The 21,142-nt window shown below is 45.7% G+C and overlaps 1 protein-coding gene and 1 long non-coding RNA gene across 12 annotated transcripts in view; one reads left to right on the top strand and one right to left on the bottom strand.

Annotated features, from left to right (window-relative positions):
* Susd1 (sushi domain containing 1) overlaps positions 1–21,142 on the bottom strand; it is a 123,429-nt gene that overhangs the window by 48,861 nt on the left and 53,426 nt on the right. For all 11 annotated transcript variants that reach the window (XR_013049141.1, XR_013049140.1, XM_076564291.1 and 8 more), the window contains exons 7-10: positions 16,571–16,668; positions 15,136–15,322; positions 3,843–3,952; positions 680–872 (exon numbers count right to left, since the gene is read on the bottom strand). Coding sequence is in view for 9 of the 11 variants with exons in the window: in XM_076564291.1 (XP_076420406.1) it covers positions 680–872; positions 3,843–3,952; positions 15,136–15,322; positions 16,571–16,668 (588 nt within the window). In the remaining 2 variants the exon portion in view is untranslated. The remainder of the gene's footprint in view (positions 1–679; positions 873–3,842; positions 3,953–15,135; positions 15,323–16,570; positions 16,669–21,142) is intronic.
* On the top strand, positions 1,534–4,372 carry LOC121827253 (uncharacterized). The gene is made up of 2 exons (XR_006069429.1): positions 1,534–1,849; positions 3,875–4,372. It is a non-coding gene; the product is annotated as an uncharacterized LOC121827253 (long non-coding RNA).

The raw sequence follows: 21,142 nt of genomic DNA on the forward strand, positions 1-21,142 counted from the left end.
CCCCTTCCAAACTGCCCATCTCATAGACCTAGGACACAAAGCTTCATCCAATGAACAGTCTGGGGCTTGAGGCTACCTCTGTTCCCCTTTTTGGATCCTGGGCCCAGTCACATGGAATTTGTCTAACCCTCAGAGGCCTGAGACAAACAGACCCCAGCCTCCAGCTAGGGAAGGGAAGGGCCTAATGCCTCCTGGAACTCCAGTGCACTCCGGCTTATCTCATACTGAAACTGGACCACAACACCCTATTCTTTAAGTGTGCCCATGCTCCCGTATGGCCCAAGCGTGAGCCTTCTTGATTCTGCCAGTTTCAGTGGGGATGGTATTTCTGTCTCCTGGAAGATACTTCTAGTTGTCTCTATCAATATCCTCAGAGCCAAAGCCATTTTGAATTTGAGATGAGAGACAGAGGTTTCCAGAATTCTCACTCTAAGGCTGCCTGGAATCCCCCACAGGAAGCAGCATCTCCTTGCCTGGACCCTCTAGAAGCCAAAACACCACACAAAGGGACAGAATGGCAAGATGTGAGCATCCTGAACACAAGGCAAAGCTGGCAGTTTGTTAGAACTAGAACACAGGGCTCTTGACCCCGCCCTTCATGTTCCCCACATTATACCACTCAACTCTCATATCTAGGTTGTTGTCCTGAGGTACAAAACAGAAAGGCATCCGTGCCTACCTGTTAGTGCGGTTGTTATGGTTATTTGTGCCGAGCGCAGCTCAGTGGTTCGCAGGAGGGTGATGTTTACTGTGTAATCAGTGGCTGGGTACAGATCTAAACACACTTCCGGAGCTCGGTCTCTTGTGGTGAAGTTAAACAAAGTGGCGTGATAAAAGTTTTCCAGATACCACCTCTGACCCAGAACTTTGACCTGTCACAAGATGGAAAGTGAGTGTCGCATTAGCTTCCTGTTGGCTTGCAGATTTCTAGACTATAAGCCGAGTGGAGGTACGACAAACTTCCCTCTGTTGATCTTCTTAGAATTATCTTGAAGACACCAGCGAGCTAAACTGAGGACAACCTCTACGAAGCCACTGAACCTACCCTACCCAGTTTCCCTCTCAGCCAGGTGTAGGACTAAGATTAAACCGCATCACCACTGATGGTTAGAAATAAACACATCTCAGATGAATAAACTGGACGGCTATTCTAAAGCAATCCCTTGGTGCCCACTCAAGTGAAAGAGACTGTAATGAAGCTACTGGGCAAAATTCTTTCCATTTCTTTCCATCCTGAGAAACCCACAGACAAGCCCCACTGTGCGGGTACAAGCATGAGAAAGAACTACCCCAGGCTCTGCTTTTAAAGCAACAATGCCCTCTCCCTTGCTCCTTCCTTCCCGTCAGAGCGTGGTAAGAGCTGAGGACTGTGGGGGCATCACACATACTGTTGTCTGAATCATCCCACTCAAGCAACATTGAGTCACAAGGGGAACACTTCTGTGACGATTCCAGAATAATCGGATCAAACATTAACAACCAGTGCACTTTATCTGGTGGATACTGTGAGTTTAGTGGTTCAGTTGGAGCTCACGTCCTTGGCTCCACCAACCTCCGTCCCTCCTCATTACGTCAATCACTGAGCCTTCCTCAGGTTATCCAAAACCTTAATAACTAGCTCATAAGATTCATCTTCAGCTATGTCCTCCTTCTCTTGGATCCTTCTCCTGGTATCCTTAGGGATAAACCATCAAAACTCGGCCCCAGAGTTCCTTGAGCTCAATGTTACCAATGTTCTCCACTCCGTTCCAGCCATCCACAGCCATGCTCCAGGGTCTAGACAGCATCGCCAACAGAGGATCACAAGATCTCACGATGCCCTCTTCTTCTGGACCACTCTCGAATACAGGTAGTACATTCATATATGATATGAACAACATTATATTCTCTTATGCAGACAGCTTTTGAAATGTTCATTTTCCCCCAGTGTATTTATCTATATTTCATGTGTTACATAAATTAATCACTGACACATTAAAAGTTTAGTTTCTTTTTCAATTTTATTCTTCAATCATTTTAGTGCAGGAGAGAGAGAGAGAGAGAGAGAGAGAGAGAGAGAGAGAGAGAGAGAGAGAGAGAGAGAGTGTGTGTGTGTGTATGTGTGTGTGTGTGTGTGTGCATGTGCATGCATGCCTGCACGTGAATGCCCAAGGCTGGATATCTTCCATTATTGCACTCTATTTTTTTAAACAGTCTCTCACTGAACCTTGAGCCCACAGATTTAGCTAGCCTGGCTGGCCAGCAGCTAAAAGGGTCCTCTTGACTCTGCACACACCTGTACCCTGCTCTTTAGGCAGTGACGGGGTTCAAACTTAGTTCCTCATGCTTGGGGTGGCAAGCACTTTATGAACTGAGGCATCTTCCCAGTCCCAAGAATCACTTGTTTTCTTAGCCAAGTCTCTGGCTAGCTGAAATAAAACTCCTTTCAGTAGTAATTTGAAAAACCATTTTAGCCATAGAATAAACTATTTGGGTCCTTGAACGCTTCTCTAGCCCCAGGGCTCTTTCCAACATGGAAACTTAAATACTCACTTACACGCTTAAAATCCTCCAGTGGCTCCCGCCAAGCATTCAATTCAAAGCAAGGCTTTACCAGCCCCCGCTGGGCTCTCCACCTCCCCTCTTCCCACCTACTCCTCCTGGCTTTTCGTGTTAGCCGCTGTGCCAGCCACCCACAACTCCTTCCTCACCCTTGCTCCAGCTAGATCCTACTCATTTTCTATGACACAACACGGTTTCTCTTCTTAAAAATTTACACCCTGGCAGGGAGAAGTGGAGCACCGGTTCTTCTAGAGGACCTGGGTTCAATTCCCAGCACCCAAAGGATGGCTCACAGCCATGCAGAACTCTAGTTCCAGGGGATCCAACACTCCATTTCTGGTCTCGATGGGCATAAGGCACATACATGGTACATTCACATACATGTAGATAAAACATACACATTAAAATAAAACATAAATATTTTAAAAAAATTATACCTGGGAACACGCATGTGCAAACAACACACACACACACACACACACACACACACACACACACACACACACGTCCCATTCTGTTATTTATTGCATTTTTATCAATGACTCATCGTACCATATTACAGTTGCCTGTTTATTTGTACATTCCTACTTGTTTGAATTAAAATTTCCAGGTCATAATTGCTAAATATCTATGGAATGAATAATTAATAACTTTATTGCATGCTGCCAGAGTTGCTAGGCACTAAACACGACAACAAAGCAAATCCAGATCCCTTCCTAAATTTGCTTTTGACTTGCTTGGCTGTAGAAGAAAACTGGAGTGAAATGAAAGCCAGCAGCAGCAGCCACCCAATGACCTTCTCAAAAATCTATGCCCAATGTGTGGATCTGAAGGCAAAGCAGGATATAAATATTAAACGCATTAAAACATAAATGAGAAAGCGCAGGCAGGAAAACGGTAGAAAATCACCAAGTACACAGTACCTTCTTTGAACTTAGTTCCTCCTCATGGCCATCTCACATGCACTCATCTCTAGAAACGGCCATCACAAACAGTGTCTTTAAATATTCTGGACCATCCACTGGAGATAGCCCACATTTTTTGTAAGCCGAGTTGTGGTTGTACTAAAGATATTTTAATATAGACTTGATGCAAGGACACACCCAAAAGCATGGGTGTGGGCTCTTCAAAGAAGAGTCACAGTTCAGGGAAAAGATGTGTTTAATAAATATTTTAAGCTCAGGAGTTAAGAGCAAGAGAGATGCTCAGGAAAAGAATAATGCATACCCCGTGTGGGAATGAATCACTCGATTTTTTTGAATGATAAATTCTATAACAGATAAGAAAAAGGTTCATCTTACTTGGTACATTTGTTCTGATCCATCTTTCCTAGAATGGCTGTTCAACTTCAAACAAGTTTCATTAAATACTGAAATATTGAGAATTCCGCCATCTTCTAAGAGATCATCTTCTAGAAGACAAGAGAGCATATAAAAAGGTCAAATCACCAAGGAGACAAATCATGGCTGAATGTAAGTGCAGCTGGGACACTTTCAAGGGCCGGTAGGTGTTTAGTATGAAGAGCACAGCATTTACATTGACATTGACATTTGGTTTGCAGACTTAGACTCAAGCGCTAGTTCCACGGTTTGTTTGAATGTTTGTGAGTGTTTTCAATTGCTCTCCACCTTATCCTTCGAGACAGAGTCTCGCACTGAATCTGGAGCCTCCCCGATTCTGCTAGACTATCTGGGCAGCGCCCAGGATCCTCCTGTCTTCCCAGTGCTAGGAATGATTACAGGTGTGTTCCACGTCTCCTGGGTGTGTTCCGTGGGTTCTAGGGATCAAACTCAGGTCCTCACGCTTACACAATAAAGGATTTAACAACTGAGCCATCTCCCCAGCCTTGTCTCTTTTCTGGTTTTTCATTTGTTTGGGGATTGGTTTTCTTTTTAAGATTTATTTATTTTCATTTTATGAGTGTTTTACCTACATGTATGCCTATGTACCACATGCCTTCCTGATGCCCTTGGAGGCCAGGAGAGGGCATTAGATCTTCTGAAACAAGAACAACAAATGCTCTTATCCACTGAGCCATCTATCCAGCCCCCTTGCTTTGTCTTTTGAGCCAGGGTCTCACTTTGTAACCCTGGCTTCCTTGGACTTACTATGTAGCCCAGTCTGGCCCCTTACTCCTAATCCCTCTTCCTCAGCCCCCCAAGAACTGGAATTATGGGCGCGTACCACTACACCCAGAAATGTACCCTCTCCTGAGTTATATGAACTCAGTGAGATTCAGAAGAGTTTCTTATGAATCTTAATTTTCTCATTGTGAAATCACGTTATCCAACTTGCTTTCTCACATCATGGGCAGTTGGGAGAATTAAGTGAAATGCTGAAATATTGCCGGAAACTACTCAAGCTATGACCTTTGTAGCAGGTAGTTGTACTTAGATGGACCGTGTTAAAATGTCCTGAAGCGTATCTGTGGACAGATGTTCTGAGAATGAGGGAAATGGTGAGTAGAAGCTATGGGTGAGGAGTCTCAGGAGTTCTGTTGGTGCTTTCCAACAGAAAATGACCAGAAGTGGACTATGTGGCAGAAGATACGCGCTCTCACAGCAGACACGCTGCCCCAGCTCCGTGGCTGTTCTCAGCTAAGACAATTAACAATCCGGAGGCAGGCTTGCCCTAACCATTATATAGAAAAAGTCATTCCCCACCTCCTGCGGACAGAACATTCCTGCAATCCTTTATTTTCTTAATGCAGTCAAAAGAAAAGACTCCATAGGATGAATTGAAGAACCCACTTCCAGTCTAGGAGGAATTTCTAAGGAAAAGCAAATTTCCTAACAAATAAGCCTTTACATTCTCCACCAGTGAAAAAAGGTAGTTTGTTTCTTTGTTGGTTTTTCTTTCTATAGTGCTGGGGATCAACCTGCAGCTCATGTGTGCACACCATGCACTCTCTCCTGAGCTGCATCCACGGCTCCCAAACAAAAGCTTAAACATCTATCAGGGAGACTCTCTCCCATGGGAGTCTGGGTCACCTAAGAAGTAGTCATGAGAATGCCAACTTATTCCACTCAAAAGCAGGATGGCCCACAGCATTTTCAACATTGCTAACATAGGTAGCACAAGGCAATTAGCTGGGAGACAATATTCCTGACTGTAACTGGAAAATGTGAAAATACGGTTCTAGGAGTTTGAAGACCTGTCAAGCTTCTTTACCCTCTCAGTGTTTAACGTTTTCACAAGGATATCAGAAGGGGAAAAACAGCCACAGGATTCTGAGCACCGTCCAATGTATACGTGTATGGAATGTACAGAAGAGACAGCACATAATGTCTGTGACTGTACACACACACACAAGACACGCAGAGGTGCTCTCTACAAGTTCCCACGTAGCCATTACAGTCAGAATTCAGAGGAAGACGGTGCCGGGAACAAAGGCGTCTGGCTTCTACTTCCCACCCCCGCTCCTGACAGAAGTGACTGAGAATAACTAAAAATGGGTCAAAATTTGCATCTGGGTCGGAAGGAAAGGTTGGTTGCCATATGCAAGGCAGACACACAAAGACATCTAGGCTTAACACAGTGTGAAGAGACCAGGCTATAGGGAGGCTCAGAGCAACTCTTCAATCTGCCTTCCAAGCAAATGCGCATGGTCTCCAAATTTCAAAGGAAGGACTAGAGAACTCTAGACCTCGGAAGAATCTAGGTGGGCTACAGGACAAGTCAATGATGAACATCCTTGTGGAGCCACAGTCCATCGTCCCCAAATCTAATTGCACATCACAACCACACAGACACTCTAAATGGTGCTTGGACATCTATGGCGTGTCTTAAAGTTCACTCGACAGTTCTCCCAATCAAAGACTAACCGGGTCCCGTCCTGCTTAGCTTCTGAGATAGATGAGATCAGGCACATTCTGGGTCATCTGACTGTAGACTCACCTGGCAATTCTGAGAGGGCAAAAAGTATATTCACTACCATTGCTAATGCCAATGGTCACTTTCCAGCACACTGAAGATCAGCAACGCGGAAGAGCATCTAAGTGGAGACCCCAGGGCCAGAGAGCTCCACGTGACAAAACCCTGGGCTGACAGGACAGCCTGACTCTGCAGCTTCAGTAGGCTGCCGCTGCATCCTGAAGTCAGCCAGGACTGCCCAGAGAAACAGGGCTCAGCGGGTCCGAGAAACCGGAGAGGAGGCATGGAGTCAGCGAACTACTGGACAGATGCACAGACACACGTGCGGATGTTATCTGAGGTGGCAAAGCTTAATTCTTCATTTCATTTTTCCTCTTTCTCCTGCTCCTACTGTTCTTTCTCTGTTCTGTTCTAACCTGTTTTCCTCCTCCTCCTCTTCCTCCTCCTCTTCTCCTCTGCTGTTCTCCTCTACTTCTCTTGGTTTTCACTTTCCCCTTTATACTTCCTAATACATCACTTTCCCCTTTATACTTCCTAATACAGATTTCTATGAAAGACAGCCACAAGTGACATATTTTCCAAAAACAAATGAGAATCTTTTTTGTTTGTTTGTTTGTTTTTGTTTTTCAAGACAGGGTTTCTCTGTGTAGCTTGGATCTCACTCTATAGACCAGGCTGGCCTTGAACTCACAGAGATCTGCCTGGCTCTGCCTCCCGAGTGCTGGGATTAAAGGCGGGCGCCACCACCGCCCAGCTCACAAATGAGAATCTTTAGGCAGGAAGAAATCACATTATGATCACAAGGTAGTTGTTCTTCTTAGAAACCCACAGGCAGTTAAACATTTTCTTTTGTATTAATTTTCCCACCATAGCATCTTCACCCCCAAAAGCAATGGTTCTTTTATTACTGATTAACAAAGTTGTAAGCAAGCGAAGTATATTTCAGCCAGCTCCTTTTGTAGTGTAGCAGATTCCTACAAAACTTGACTCAAATGGTCAGCTAAACATCTATTTTTCTTGACACACAATAAGGTCATTTAATTTCCTTTCACAACTTTGTTGTTGTTAGTTTTTTTTTAAAGGTACATACCGAAACCTGTGAACTGGAACTCAGGCTTAACCTTGGGTGCAGGGACATAATTGCTTTTTTTGATCATCAGCCTGTTTTTCCAACAGGCAGAATTCATGGGTCTATAATGCATGAAACTTCCTGGTTCTTATTCCCCGTCCTCTGCAAATCTCACGTCTAACAACGGGGAAGGTAATTTCTAGCCTCTTGTTTTGTCTTTTTTGTATCTCTTATTGGAGCAGTTGACAGAACAATCGGAACCATTGCCCTCATCATGCTTACTCACTGTCCAGACACCTGTCTCTAACTCAGAAAGTCCAATTAAATCACAGATCTAACTAATCATCATCGCTCTTATAAAAATCATCTTCATTACGATCTGCAAGTAAACTGCCCAGTGAGGAGTGGGATTTTCCCAGGAAACAATCACGCTATATTAGATACAGTGGAAATCTTTCATGTAGTAACCACACCATGCCAAATACAGCAGGAACCCAGCAGCAGCAAGCAGGAGGAAGTCCAGCAGAAACAAGGGGCATTCTAGAGACAATCCCCCCACTCCCCACCCCGGGCTTTGCCTCTGCAGGGTTTACTCATTGTAGCTTCGTTACTTGGTGAACTGAACTCCATACGCTCCATGGTTGGCTGCAGTTCCTCTGACACGGCCACCAATACAGTGCAGAGCTGGCCCAAGACTAACCGCTTCACAATTAACCAGCTCGGCAATTAAACTGAGGGGGCTGAGCTCCCCCACCACCCCACCCCCCGCTGCCCCTCAAAGGAGGCGCTCACCCAACCTTCACAGGGAGGTCTGAGAGAAGCACACTGATATTTTCCAGTGAAGAGTAAGGTCAAAGGGAATGACGTCCACCCCATGAGGAAGCATCAGGCTAGACAGCGCTTAATCATCCCGGGATAAGTGATCTAGAAGGCTATGAGATGACGATTCTATCACACCAAGAAAAGAGAGGAAGGTATGCGTACGAGGTCAGGAGTTTTGTTGCTGTTGCTTTGTTGTTGATAGTAAGATTAAGCAGCACCCACCCATTCTGTGCTTTCAATAATAACTTCTTAAAAACATCCGAACTGATTGTAATGAAAGAAAAATGTACTTGAAAGGAAATGTTGAGAGGTAGAAATATAAAAGAGAACTAGCTGAGATTCCCCACACACTCCTCAAAGAGGAAATGAAGGTGCACAACAGAACTTACAGTGCATTATACACACACACACACACACACACACACACACACACACACACACATACACACACACACACACTAGGCATGGTTCACACTGCACAAGGCAGAGAGAAAAGGACGTGAACATTAGAAGGAGAAAGCAGAGGGTTCCACATTGGTATATTTGGGAAAATAAAATGGAATTGGGAAGAAGCAACAATCTGAGATGGAGATTTGGTGAAGGAAATCGTTCCTAATGTGTGGACAGATCAAAGTCCCCCAGGGTACTAGAAAGACTGAGCCAGTGCCCAGCACCCACACTCCCCAGACAGAAGCTTCCTGTCCTCACAGTTGAACTCAGTGCCTGTAACCAGGCTGTCAGGGGGCACTTACCTGAGCGTGAACACGTGACTACTGGCTTAACTTACTGCTAAAGGAAGCAGTTCTGATATCCACAGTGAAAATCAGATTGCCTCATAGGATTAAAAACAGGGAGTCAGGGGAAGCTTGAGGTATAGCTGGATGCTAGAGTCTGTGCTAGCATGTGTGAGACCCAAGGTTGACTTTTCAGCAACTCCTCCCCCTTCAAAAGGAGACAGAAAGTCACACATTCTCCCAAACCCTCCACTAAGGCTTTAAATTCCAAAGCCAATGTGATCTGTTCACAGAATTCTTAAAACAAGTTTATAACTCAAAAATTTATCTCCACTCCCGAACTTTCGTTCATATGTGAAGGCAACAAAAGACGTTCTCAGATAATCATAGACCCAGAAAGGATCCCATTTCCACAGTGAAAACAAGACAGAAATCGTCCTTTAGACAGGTGAGCAGAAGTGGAGGAGGAAACGGAGAAAGGGACTTCATGAGATTCACAGTAAACACTGCACCCATTAAAACACGGGCCTAAGGTTAAATGGCTGCTGCAAACATTGCTGTGAGCTGTATGAAACAAAACCAAACGCCAGACCAAACGGACAGCATAGGAAAGCCTGGGCAGAAGAAGAAGAAGCGAGTGTACAACTCTGCCTTCCTTGCTTATTCAGAGAGACAGTAGCACTGTATGAGCCTTAACACTGGTAATCAGAGAAACATACACCCAAATCAGTTCTTTTACAAATGCAGTCAACTGGAGGAGAAAAACAAAATATGCACTGTCTGACTCACTGCCAAAAGAACCCTGTGGAGATGATAGAACGAAAAGAGACAAAAGACCTAGGAAAATAGCATGAAAATAGAAAATAAAATGTTAGAAGGGAAATCCTAACCCAGAAAGCATTAACGGAAGCCTGTTCGTTTATCTGCTTCAATATCAGCCTTTCCCCCAGAAATGTCCTGTGTGTTCTGACCAAGGCAGCCTCATCCAGACATGTCAGCCTCATAACAGACATGGCATGCTGTTAACTATTCTGGATAGTTAACGGCATGCCATGCAAAAGCAAAAGCACAAAGAAATTGAGAAAGTCAGTACTGCATCCAAGTGTAATGTAAGCCAAAGGACGTTAACCAGATAGAGGGAGCCATTTGCTGCTAGTGAGAGACTCTATCCACACACCAGAACCATCGAGAACTGCAGCATCAAATCATACAAGAGACACCAATTAGCATCTACAAGAGAAGTGGAGAAAAATGAGAAACAACCACTGATCTAATAACAAAGACTTGAGACAGATCTTACTCCACTTACATGCCAACACGCTACACTCTTTCCCAGCATCCACCATGGTGAAAACAGCCCAACCAATCAGTAAGATCCACACAGGTGCCCACTAAATCCTCAAAGCATGTTAAAATGTAATAAGACTGGAAATTAACATTGACGTGCAATAAATATTAAAAAGAAAAGGCTAGGGGATTTAAGAGACAGCTCAGGGGTTAAGAGCCCGGCCGCTCTTACAGAGGACCTGAGTTCAGTTCCCAACACCCACCTCAAATGGTTCACAACCATCTGTAACTCCAGCTTCAGAGGATCCAACACAGGAAACAGAAACAAAATAAATCTAATAATAATAATAATAATAATAATAATAAAAGGCTGGAGGCGGGGCAAGGAGTTTAGTGAGAGATACAGGAGATCACCAACAAAAATAAACAGTATGAAAATGCCATAAGGAAACAGGCTAACTTCATATACTAATTTAAATATGTGTGCATGTATTGTGGTAGCTTGAATGACAATGGCCCCCATGGACTCATAGGGAGTGCCATTATTGGAGGTGTGGCTTTGTTGGGAGAAGTGTGTCACTGCGGGAGGGTTTTGAGGTTTCAGAAGCTCAAGCCAGGCCTGGTGCTCACCCTCTTTTCCTGCTGCCTGTTGGATCCTGATGTAGAGCTCTCAGCTACCTCTCCTGCACCATGTCTGCCTGCATGTCACCGCGCTTCCCACCATGATGACAATGAACTAAACCTCTGAACTGTAAGCCAGCCCCAATCAAATATCTTCCCTTATAAGAGTTTCAGTGGTCATGGTGTCTCTTCACAGCAATAAAACCCTAAGACATGTAGATATGTATGCATATCTGTCACACTAATTGTGTGATGTGATACAACTATAATTAATTCTTAAAAGGGGAAATCAGCACAGCAATTGTACCATTAGTGGAAGTACGAGCAAAGAGAACATATATTAACACACTTTAAAATAATTATTTAAGCCAAAGGGAAATCGGCACAGCAATTAAGTCACACCTTGGAAGACAAGACAAGAGAATAAATGACAGTGTCTCTGGGATCCTGTCAAAACTTAAATCTGCACAGGAGAGGGATGCCTTTGGGACTTTCATTACTAAATAGCAAAATGTGGGTACATGTTGAGTTTGGTATTCCATTCCAAAATTTAAAAATGTTCTGGGTATGATGGCATATCTATAATCCCAGCACCAGTGAAGTAGAGGCAGGAGGATCAAGAGCTCAAGGCTAGCCTCAACTACATAGTAATTTTGAGGATAACCTGGGCTACATGAGACCACGTCTCAAAAACAAACAAAGAAACAAAATCCCAAGAATTTATAATCAATGAAGCCAACATAAAGAGAAGCCTGGAGAGGAAATAATAAAACCTAGAATGGATTGAACAAGGTAGAAATGGGAAACAGAGTTAAGAAACCAGAGTCCATTCTCTGGAAAGAGACTAAACAGAGAGCCTGGGCTGGTGGTTAAGCACACTGGCTGCTCTTGCAGAGCAGGGCATGACAGTTCACACCTTTAACGCGAGGAGGAGGGTCTCAGTGAGTTTAAGGCCACCCCTGCTGTCTATGTGGTGAGCTCCAGAACAGCCGGGGCTACATAGTGAGACCCTGTTTCAAAAACACCAGAAAAGATGGAGGACAACAGAGGAAGAGATCCAAGGTCAACCTTGGGCTTCCGCACACACATACAAGTAGGTGGGTTGCTGTGGGACGGTCTATATGTCAAATTGCTCTGATTGGTCAATAAATAAAACACTGGTTGGCCAGTGGCCAGGCAGGAAGTAGGTGGGACAAGGAGAGAGGAGAATTCTGGGAAGCAGAAGGCTGAGGCGGAGAGACACTGCAGCCGCCGCCATGACCAGCAGCATGTGAAGACGCTGGTAAGCCACCAGCCACATGGCAAGGTATAGATTTATAGAAATGGATTAATTTAAGCTATAAGAACAGTTAGCAAGAAGCCTGCCATGGCCATACAGTTTGTAAGCAATATAAGTCTCTGTGTTTACTTGGTTGGGTCTGAGCGGCTGTGGGACTGGCGGGTGACAAAGATTTGTCCTGACTGTGGGCAAGGCAAAAAAACTCTAGCTACAGTGGGTACTCTAACACACCCACTCACACACACATTTAAGATCACACTTTTTGTTCTACGGGCAAAGCCATTTGAGGGGTCCTCAGGTATTGGTGAGAACGGCCGTCATTCTGATTTAGAGACAGACAGATGCGTTTGAAGTCCTCCCATGACCTCTTCAAGGAGACACATCCCTGAAAGCCCACAGGAGTTCATTCACTACAGTTTCTCTAGTTACGTATTGATTTCTTATCTTTTCTTCACGTTATATACCTGAAATAAAATAATTTTTATTCATTAAAAAGTCTGAAGAGCTGCAGCGGCCAGGACCATGCCGATGCCTGTGGTCTGTGGTCCACGTTACTACTGAAGGCCAGGGGGTTGTCCACAGTCTGTGCTACCACCTGAAGCCATGCTGATGTCTGTGGTCTGTACTGTGGAAGCCCATGACCCTTGTCTGTGGAAGCCCATGACCCTTGCTGGCCCTGACCGTAAAGGGCAAGGAAGTTTTTTTTGCAGTAGTATGGATGACGGCAGACTCACAGCTGAGAATGAGAGACAGAAGGCTTCCGAGACAATCTCTCTCCCCCATCCCCACCCCCAAATTAACATCAAAGAAACAGTCTAGACACGAAGCCATTGAAGAGAACTCTTTAAAAATGAGATAAGGAAGCTGGAGTGTAGCTCTTCACAGCTGATGGCTTCTGGTGGGGTGGGGGTGGGGAAGGACTCGGTTTTCTTGAAAGGACTGGCCACTGTTCCTTAAAGGAACTACCATGGTCCAGTGAGTATATGGGCAACACAAATCGGACAACCACCTTCTCCTCCTCCTCCTCCTCCTCCTCTTCCTCCTCCTCTTCCTCCTCCTCCTCTTTCCTCTTCCTCTTCTTCTGCTTTGGGGGAGATCACAAGAATTGGGGGCAGACCTGGGAACTGGCTAAGTGAATGTGATCCAGTGCACTATGTGAAATTTCCAAATAATCAATTAAAATATTATGTTTAAAAAAAAAAAGTCCGAAGAGGCCTAACCTCATAGTTGGTCTTACATCGTTTCAAGAGGCAAACTGTCTCATCATTTCTCCCCGATCTTAGGCTGTCATCTCCCAGTATATGGCGACAGCAATAGCTGAGGTAGGTTTTCTTAATGGGACACCAGACAACTAGTTACAAATTAACTTGTCTAAAATAATAAATGTCACCAACTGCTGCCCCAAGTTTATCTCCAAGGTATTATTAAACACAAATTCTCTTCATTAAGTATTTGTGGGGGTTTTTTGTGCATATGTGTGCATGCACACATGGATACGAGTGACCACAGAGACCCGAAGAGGACATCGGCTCTCCTGGAACTGGAGTTACAGATCGTTGTGAGCTGCCCTGTGGGTGCTGGCCACCAACCCTCTGCAACACAGTAAGGACTCTCATCTGCTGAGCCGCCTCTCTGGCCTCAAGTCTCTCTGGAAGAAAGAACTGACGTGCGCTGTGGAGATGGCTTACTTGGCAAAGAGCTGGCTGCGCAGGCCAGAACAGACGTCCTCTAATTGTGTCACAGTCTTAAATCCCGTGACAGTGACATGCACTGGCTTATTCCTACTTTTTGCATACATGCTTGAATTTGCATGTGTTTGTACTTGTGTGTGTTGGGGGCAGGGGAATGCACGTGTGTGTGGTTCGTGTGAACCAGAGGGCAACACTGGGTGTCCTAAATCATCCATGTTTTGAGACAGTTTCTCACTAAATCCGGAGCTTACTGATTTGGCTAGACTGGCTGGTCAGCAGGCCCCAGGGGTCCTGTCTCCCGGTGCTGAGATTTTAGATGCATAACTACTCAGGGCTTTTAACATGGGTGCTGGGGATCCAAATTCAGGTGCTGTGTGCTAGGGTTTCACTATGCAGCCCTGGCTGGCCTGGAACTCACTATGTAGACTATGCTGGCCTCAAACTCACAGAAACCCACTTACTTCTGCCTACAAAGTGCTAGGATTAAAGGTGCGCACCACCACCTCTGGCTCCCATCCCACCTTCTTAAAGCTCCTTTGGGGCCACGCCCCCATTTACCAACATGGATCTTTCTGCATGCTAGGGCTGCCTCCGGCTCCCACATAACCACTTATTTATTTGTTTGTTTGTTTGTTTGTTTTGGTTTTTTTTTTTTTTTTGAGACAGGGTTTCTCTGTGTAGTTTTGGTGCCTGTCCTGGATCTCACTCTATAGACCAGGCTGGCCTCGAACTCACAGAAATCTGCCTGGCTCTGCCTCCCGAGTGCTAGGGTTAAAGGCGTGCGCGCCACCATGGCCCAGCCCACTTAATCACTCTTGACCTGAGTCCCCAGCCAGAGCAGCTCATAGTAAATGAGGTGACCTTCAGCCTCTGTTCCTCCTCTTTCTTAAGCAAAGGGAAAGGAAGGCCTGTGGGCTTCCTAACAAGCATAAGCTGTGAGCCGCTCTATTCCCTGTATACATGCAAATCCCTAGCATCATCATCTAATGTCCTTCCTGTCACCACCTACTTCTCTCCCAGGGCTCAGTGGAGAGATAATTGCCAGTGTCACTCATCTGGATGACAACAGAATAAGACTCTATCCTCCTGCTGCTCTGGGTCTACCACGGAGCAGCCACATCCCTCCACTCATACCAGCAGAAACCCCCTGCCCTGCTGGTTTCCCACAGCCTGCACTCCGAATTCTCCAGGAGGAAACGCCACTTCCCTTCCACCTACCAGCCATCTGGAAACCAAAGATGGTGGGCACAGAGTGCCGGGGAGGAGCTGCCGAAATGCTCATGGTGTAATTGGCACCTTGTTGGAAGTGGAGGCACACTTCTGGGGTCCTGCTGTCTGTGGTCACATTGACTGTCTCCTCATGAACGGATTCCACAGCATGTGGCTGCTGTCTTTCGATGTGTATCTTTAGAAGAGGAAAGACAAGAGAATTCACCATGACTCCAGACAGAATGACCGAGACGGCATGGTGCTTGGCGCTGTTTCTCTGCCGTCCCATTTCAGACACTGGGTAACCAGGGAGGAAGGATAGGGCCAGCTCTGCCGTGAGGGACCTGAGGACAAGCTCTAATCATCCCCGGGACCAAGCTGTGGTGGTCCTAAGCTGTGATGGAAATGAGATCTCTATTTGGGAGTGCTCTCCTGACCACAAATGACCAACAATAAAAGGAGGTCCCGGTACCTAATCAGCGTATACTTCCAGCCTTGCTGAGGGAGAAAAGTACAAGTCCTTAGAAATAAGCCACATGAGGACGCCAAACATAAATGCATGTCCCACAATCACACTCTGTTGGATGGCGTATACGATAGACATAAAATATGCACATATCTTAAAAATCCCATCCACTTTCTTAAAGGGACACTGGAGCTGGAAAACAATCAGACTGATCTTCCCGTTTCTCTTTCAAACCATACAGTTGGTAGACAGCAGCACTAACCAGTCTGATTTGGTGGTTGTTCCTAGTTAGGGAAACATCATCATTCTACTTTCATGGTTACTTGTGCGATAATAGCATATAAGACCCATTAAAGAAGATAATTCTTTTCTAATGAAAGGAGTTTAAAAGTATCTTCTAGTCAGGCCTCGGTGGTGCACACCTTTAATCCCAGCACTCGGGAGGCAGGGCCAGGTGGATCTCTGTGAGTTCGAGGCCAGCCTGGTCTACAGAGTGAGATCCAGGACAGGCACCAAAAACTACACAGAGAAACCCAGTCTTGAAAAACCAAAATAGTACCTTCTAAACTTGTCTCAGGGTTGTGTTGGCTCTAACAGAAATGTCAATGTATGTTTTCAACACTCTTTGCTTAAGGAGGTATCCCAGGAAAGTTTACAAAATGAAGGATGTTCACCCAGACTTGAATATGTGAGCAAGACTCTGTCTACACTCAGTGATTAACTATGCTGTTTCGTAAGTTAAAATGGTCATAGATTGTTATTATACATTTGCAAATAAATGTGATTTCACTTTCTGTGACTGAAGGAAGGGAAAGAGAGCTGAAGGGGGAGGGAGAGAGGGAGGGAGGGAGGGAGGGAGGGAGGGAGGGAGGGAAGCAGCAGGAGGCTGTGGGGGACGAAGCTCCTATGTAGACCAAGTCCTCCTGGCTCATGTCTCCACTTCGGCATTAGCAGGGCAAAGCAGCTCACTTGACTTACCACGTACACGATCTTGGAGTTTATGCCCTCTGGGCTTATTTGCCACCTCACACAGGTGTCATTAAACAGAGACACGTTATGAATTTCTATCATTACTTCTGGAACAGAAAAAAGAAAAGAGAAGAATTGGCTCATGAACTGCATCAGAGGGCTTTGGGGAAATCCTAGTGGACGGGGTGCATCTGTCCAGCTGGTGTCTCCCCTGCGCACCAGTCACACTCCGATTCGGAAGCAGAACTGAGCAATCCAAGCAATCCCAGATGGTTCATCATGAATGAGCCTGGCCCACTGCCTGGCCAGGCAAAGGGTGAGGAAGAACTCCAACTGTGACTAGCCTGATGGGCCACTGGGTGCCACTGGTATTCCATCAGGGAGGCGGTCCAAGGGCCAGAACCGAGTTCTGATTGGAAGCCCGGCTTCTGCCTCCCTTATCTTACCCTGGGTGGTAGGGCATTCACTCAAGCAACCAACCGCTGTTCGCAAAAGGAAAATGTGTCACCACAAAGGCAGATTCCTCAGGAGAAGCTTGCGATGAACTGAGTTAAGTTCTCCCTAGAGTCCCGATTCACCCTGGGATTCCTCTAGCAGAAACCGTGTGATCTGATCTGGTGGGAAGCCATGTTTTCTCTGGGTTCTGCTTGTTCTAAATAACCCTCACTTCTGTTCCATGTGATGAATCTGGCAATGTGGGAAAACATAAGGGTTCCCTTAAGTGAGATCGTTTCCAATGGACCCAGCCAGCCAATCACTTACAAGGCGTTCAGTGTGGTATGGGGAAAACCCACCTTTCCACTTCTTAAAGTCAGATTTCCTACAGATATGCAAAGCTATTTCTAGTTGCAAATGACATGATCTTATTTGCATACACTCCTAAGGAATTAAAATTTAAAAAACAGACAAACAAAAAAATCCATGAAGGGTAAGAAAAGAGTTCAGCAAGGTTAAGGGACACAAAGTTGATAATCATTTCACAATAGAGATGAATGATTAAAGGAAATTAAAGCCATTTCTTTTACAATACAATCCAAAAGGAGGAAAGGAGAAAACAAAACACTCTTAAGTTAGGCACATGCACTAGCCTCCCTGGAGACAAGAATCCTCACTTCATCCAAAGGGAAGGGAATACTCCACCGCCCTGTTTCTTGGGACCCAGACATCTCAGAGGTTCCTCGGTCTAGTGTGGGCCAGCCCTGAACATGCCGTGATGACATGACGGTGCCACGCCTCCTGATCCGGGGCTTCCTTGCTGTGACGCATACTCCCCAGCACATGCAGCCTGGAGGAGGAGAGGAGGTGAACCCTCTGAGGACCGGAGCTAGAGGATCATCACTGCCCTTTGTTCCCTGGAGGCGCTGTCCTAGGTGTCTGAGTTTCCATAGCCTTTCGGAATGCTGGACCAGCAGTGGGCAGTCCCTCCTACCCAGGGGAGACGGGGATACTGTGGCATCCTCACACTGGTTCTTTCCTTCCCTTATTACCCCTCTGGGTCCCGGATCCTGCTTCCTGGGGTTTTACTCCCCGTTACATAATAATACAAACTCCTGGTTCTGTGTTGGGAGAAACTCAAGGTTAAGCCCTGCGTCAAGATAAGTGAGAAGGCTGCTTGCCTCTTAAGCACGAGTACTCGGGTTTGAGCCTCAGGACCCAGGCTTGTTTGCTTGCGTATTCATGCACTGTGGTTAGCCTGATGGGCCACTGGTGTTCCACTCAGGGAGGCTGGAGCAAGGCCCAGAACCGGGCTTGGTGTTACATGCTTATAACCCCAACACTAGGAAGGTGGCAATTGCTGGATCCCTGTCCCACCTAGTAGGTGAGCTCCAAGTCAGTGAAAGACCTCATTTCAGAAGCCCAAGTTTGGTTCCCAGCATCCACATCAGACAGCTCACAACCACCTATAACTCCAGCTCCAGGGGATTTGTTACAGGCACCAGCAGCAATCACTGCACACACCCATACAGACTCATTCAAATTCAAAAGGCAAAACAGATGGTTCCTGTGGAACAATATCCAAGGTGACCTCTGGCCGTGTGTGTGTGTGTGTGTGTGTGTGTGTGTGTGTGTGTGTGTGTAAATGAAAACTATAATTCTTCTAACTAGCTCCTGTTTCTTCCCTATAATAAATCTCTTCTCAGTCACCAAGAGGAAAAAAGAGCCTGAACCTTAAACACCTGCAGAATTAACTCATTTCTCCTGTACAGAACCAAAATCAAATTTGGATTCACCTGGTCTACTGATCTCTATGTCCATCAGTGATTTTATACATTTACTAAATCATTGTATCCTGGCATTATCTAGAATCTATGTCCCCCCACACCTGTTTTTGGGTAAAGCCAAGCTACCTATTAATAAGTGAGAATAAACTGAGACAGAGAACAAAACACAAATCTCTTTAGAGATATCAGAGTATCAGCTATGAAGCCTAAAAAAAAAAATCCCTAAGTTTCTACACCAATGGTTCTCTTCAGAACACAGGTAATGTGAAAAAAATAATCCAGTTACGAGCATGAATAAGCAAAGGAATGTAATGACCTTGTTGGTTCACCTCCTTGGGTAGCAAAGATGATGCTGATACCAGTGTACCGGCCTGGAGACACTTCAAGTGTTACTGGTCACTTCTGCTGCTGCCCTTCAAAGCCCCAGAACTTTCAACATCTCTGCTCACTCCTACGGCCTTCTGATGATCACTCAGCAGCTGGTCCAGAGGAAACGGCCCCCCTCCCCATCTTCTCCCTGAATTGCCAATAAAGCCAACAGCCTTCCTATTTGGGGTGCCTGTGTCACCCAAGTAGAGATTAGAAAACGGTTTCCTTTCTTGCTCTTCCTTTTTGCTCATTCACTATGACAACTGTAAATGACATCTCAAAGATGCCATCTGCCTCCAGCCTATGCCATGCTCTGCACAGATGGGACCCAGATCTGATTATAGAGATGCCAGATATTCCATCCCAGAGAGTAGCTGAGCACAGTTGGTGACTCTTCCCACCAAGTACCTACAAAAAGGTGAAAAGACTTTTTTTTTTTAATAAAAATACCAGGTGTTAACTCTATACATCAGTGCTGTCCTTTGAAAACATGACACTTGTACACTAATTCTAACTATGCCAATAACCGAAAAACAAATACAGGCTGATAAGATGCCTCAGGGGATAAAGGAAAGGCTCTTGCCAACAAGCCTGATGACCTGAGTTTGATCTTGAAACCCTGAGGAGAGAACATATTCCCATAGGTTGTCCTCTGACCTCCCCATGTGCACAGTGGCATGCATGCTCCTACACATACACGCCAAACAAACGTCATAAAGATTGAAAAGAAGGGAAAAGGAAAAGAAGAAAACACATGGAGGAAAGCCTTTGAAGCAGCCTCCTCTTCCATTCACTGCTCACGACGTACAGAATTGCTGCCCCATGCCAAGCATCCTACTGCGTCTGTTTGACTGTGTCAAACACTGGGCTGTGAGGAAGACTAGAGCTCAGGTCTTCCCTCAAGGAGCATGTTGCCTAATGGAAGCGGCAACACAGATGCAGGTAAATTGCAACTCAATAGCGTTATCACAGGATCCTGACAAATACTGAAGGGTACAGAACCGGAAGATAACAGCTCTCACTGGAGGTCCCGGGAATTTCAGGTTGGTGCGGGAGTGAGGCTGCCGAGGAAGCACAGGATGGACCTGGGGAAGGGACTGCTTGCCGGACTAAAGACAGACACTCCTCCAAACAGAGACAAGCTGTGGGGTAATGATAGGGACAGTTTTCCATTTGGAAGGAAGCACTAGAGTGCAGAAGAACCGGAGGTCATAAAATAGAACATAATACTGTTTACTCAATGACAACTATATGTCAGGCTCGGACTGCTCCTGACAGACGTGATCTCATTTTCCCAGCAGTCATAAGAAGCAATAATAAAACCAATAAGAGTGAACACTTATTGAGTTATAACTATGGACCAGAGAATATGCACAGGACTTGAACCTTCAAAATAACCTGACGACTAGACATCACCATGTCCATTTTATAGACCTGAGGCTTAGAAGTTAAGGAACCTGCAAGGGATAGACAGCACGAGGGACTGAGTCTGGACTCACAATTAGACTTGTCACACCCCACCACAAAGAGCCTTTGCACTGAAGTAGTTACTCAGGCAGGAGGTTAGGACATGAAATTGGGGTACTGTATTATGAAACAAGAAACAATTCTGAAGGAGATGAATGGGAGGTGAGGAAACAGAACAGAGAAGAGTCCAGGCTGGCTGCCAGCCCTTGAGCTCAAGGGTTGGATGAATGGCCCTTCACTGCTCTCCAAAGGAACATGAGAGGAGGCCGGGCGGGCCTGTAAAAGAGAGCGATGAACTGTATTGAGGACATGCTAGATAGGAGCTGTCTGCTGACTACCCACTGGAAAAATCGCCTTAAGAGCCATGGATTTGCGGGTGAAGTAGAAGACTCGGGTGAGTGAAAGACACGCAAGTAGGTCATGGAGAGGGGCTCAGTGGCAGAGCCCAGAGAAACACTGATCCCAAGGAGACCCAGGGAACAAGGGTAGTGCAGGGAAGAGAGGGGAGTGACTAAGAGAAGTG

This window comes from Peromyscus maniculatus, chromosome 2 (genome assembly GCF_049852395.1).
Source record: "Peromyscus maniculatus bairdii isolate BWxNUB_F1_BW_parent chromosome 2, HU_Pman_BW_mat_3.1, whole genome shotgun sequence".
Taxonomy (NCBI): domain Eukaryota; kingdom Metazoa; phylum Chordata; class Mammalia; order Rodentia; family Cricetidae; genus Peromyscus; species Peromyscus maniculatus.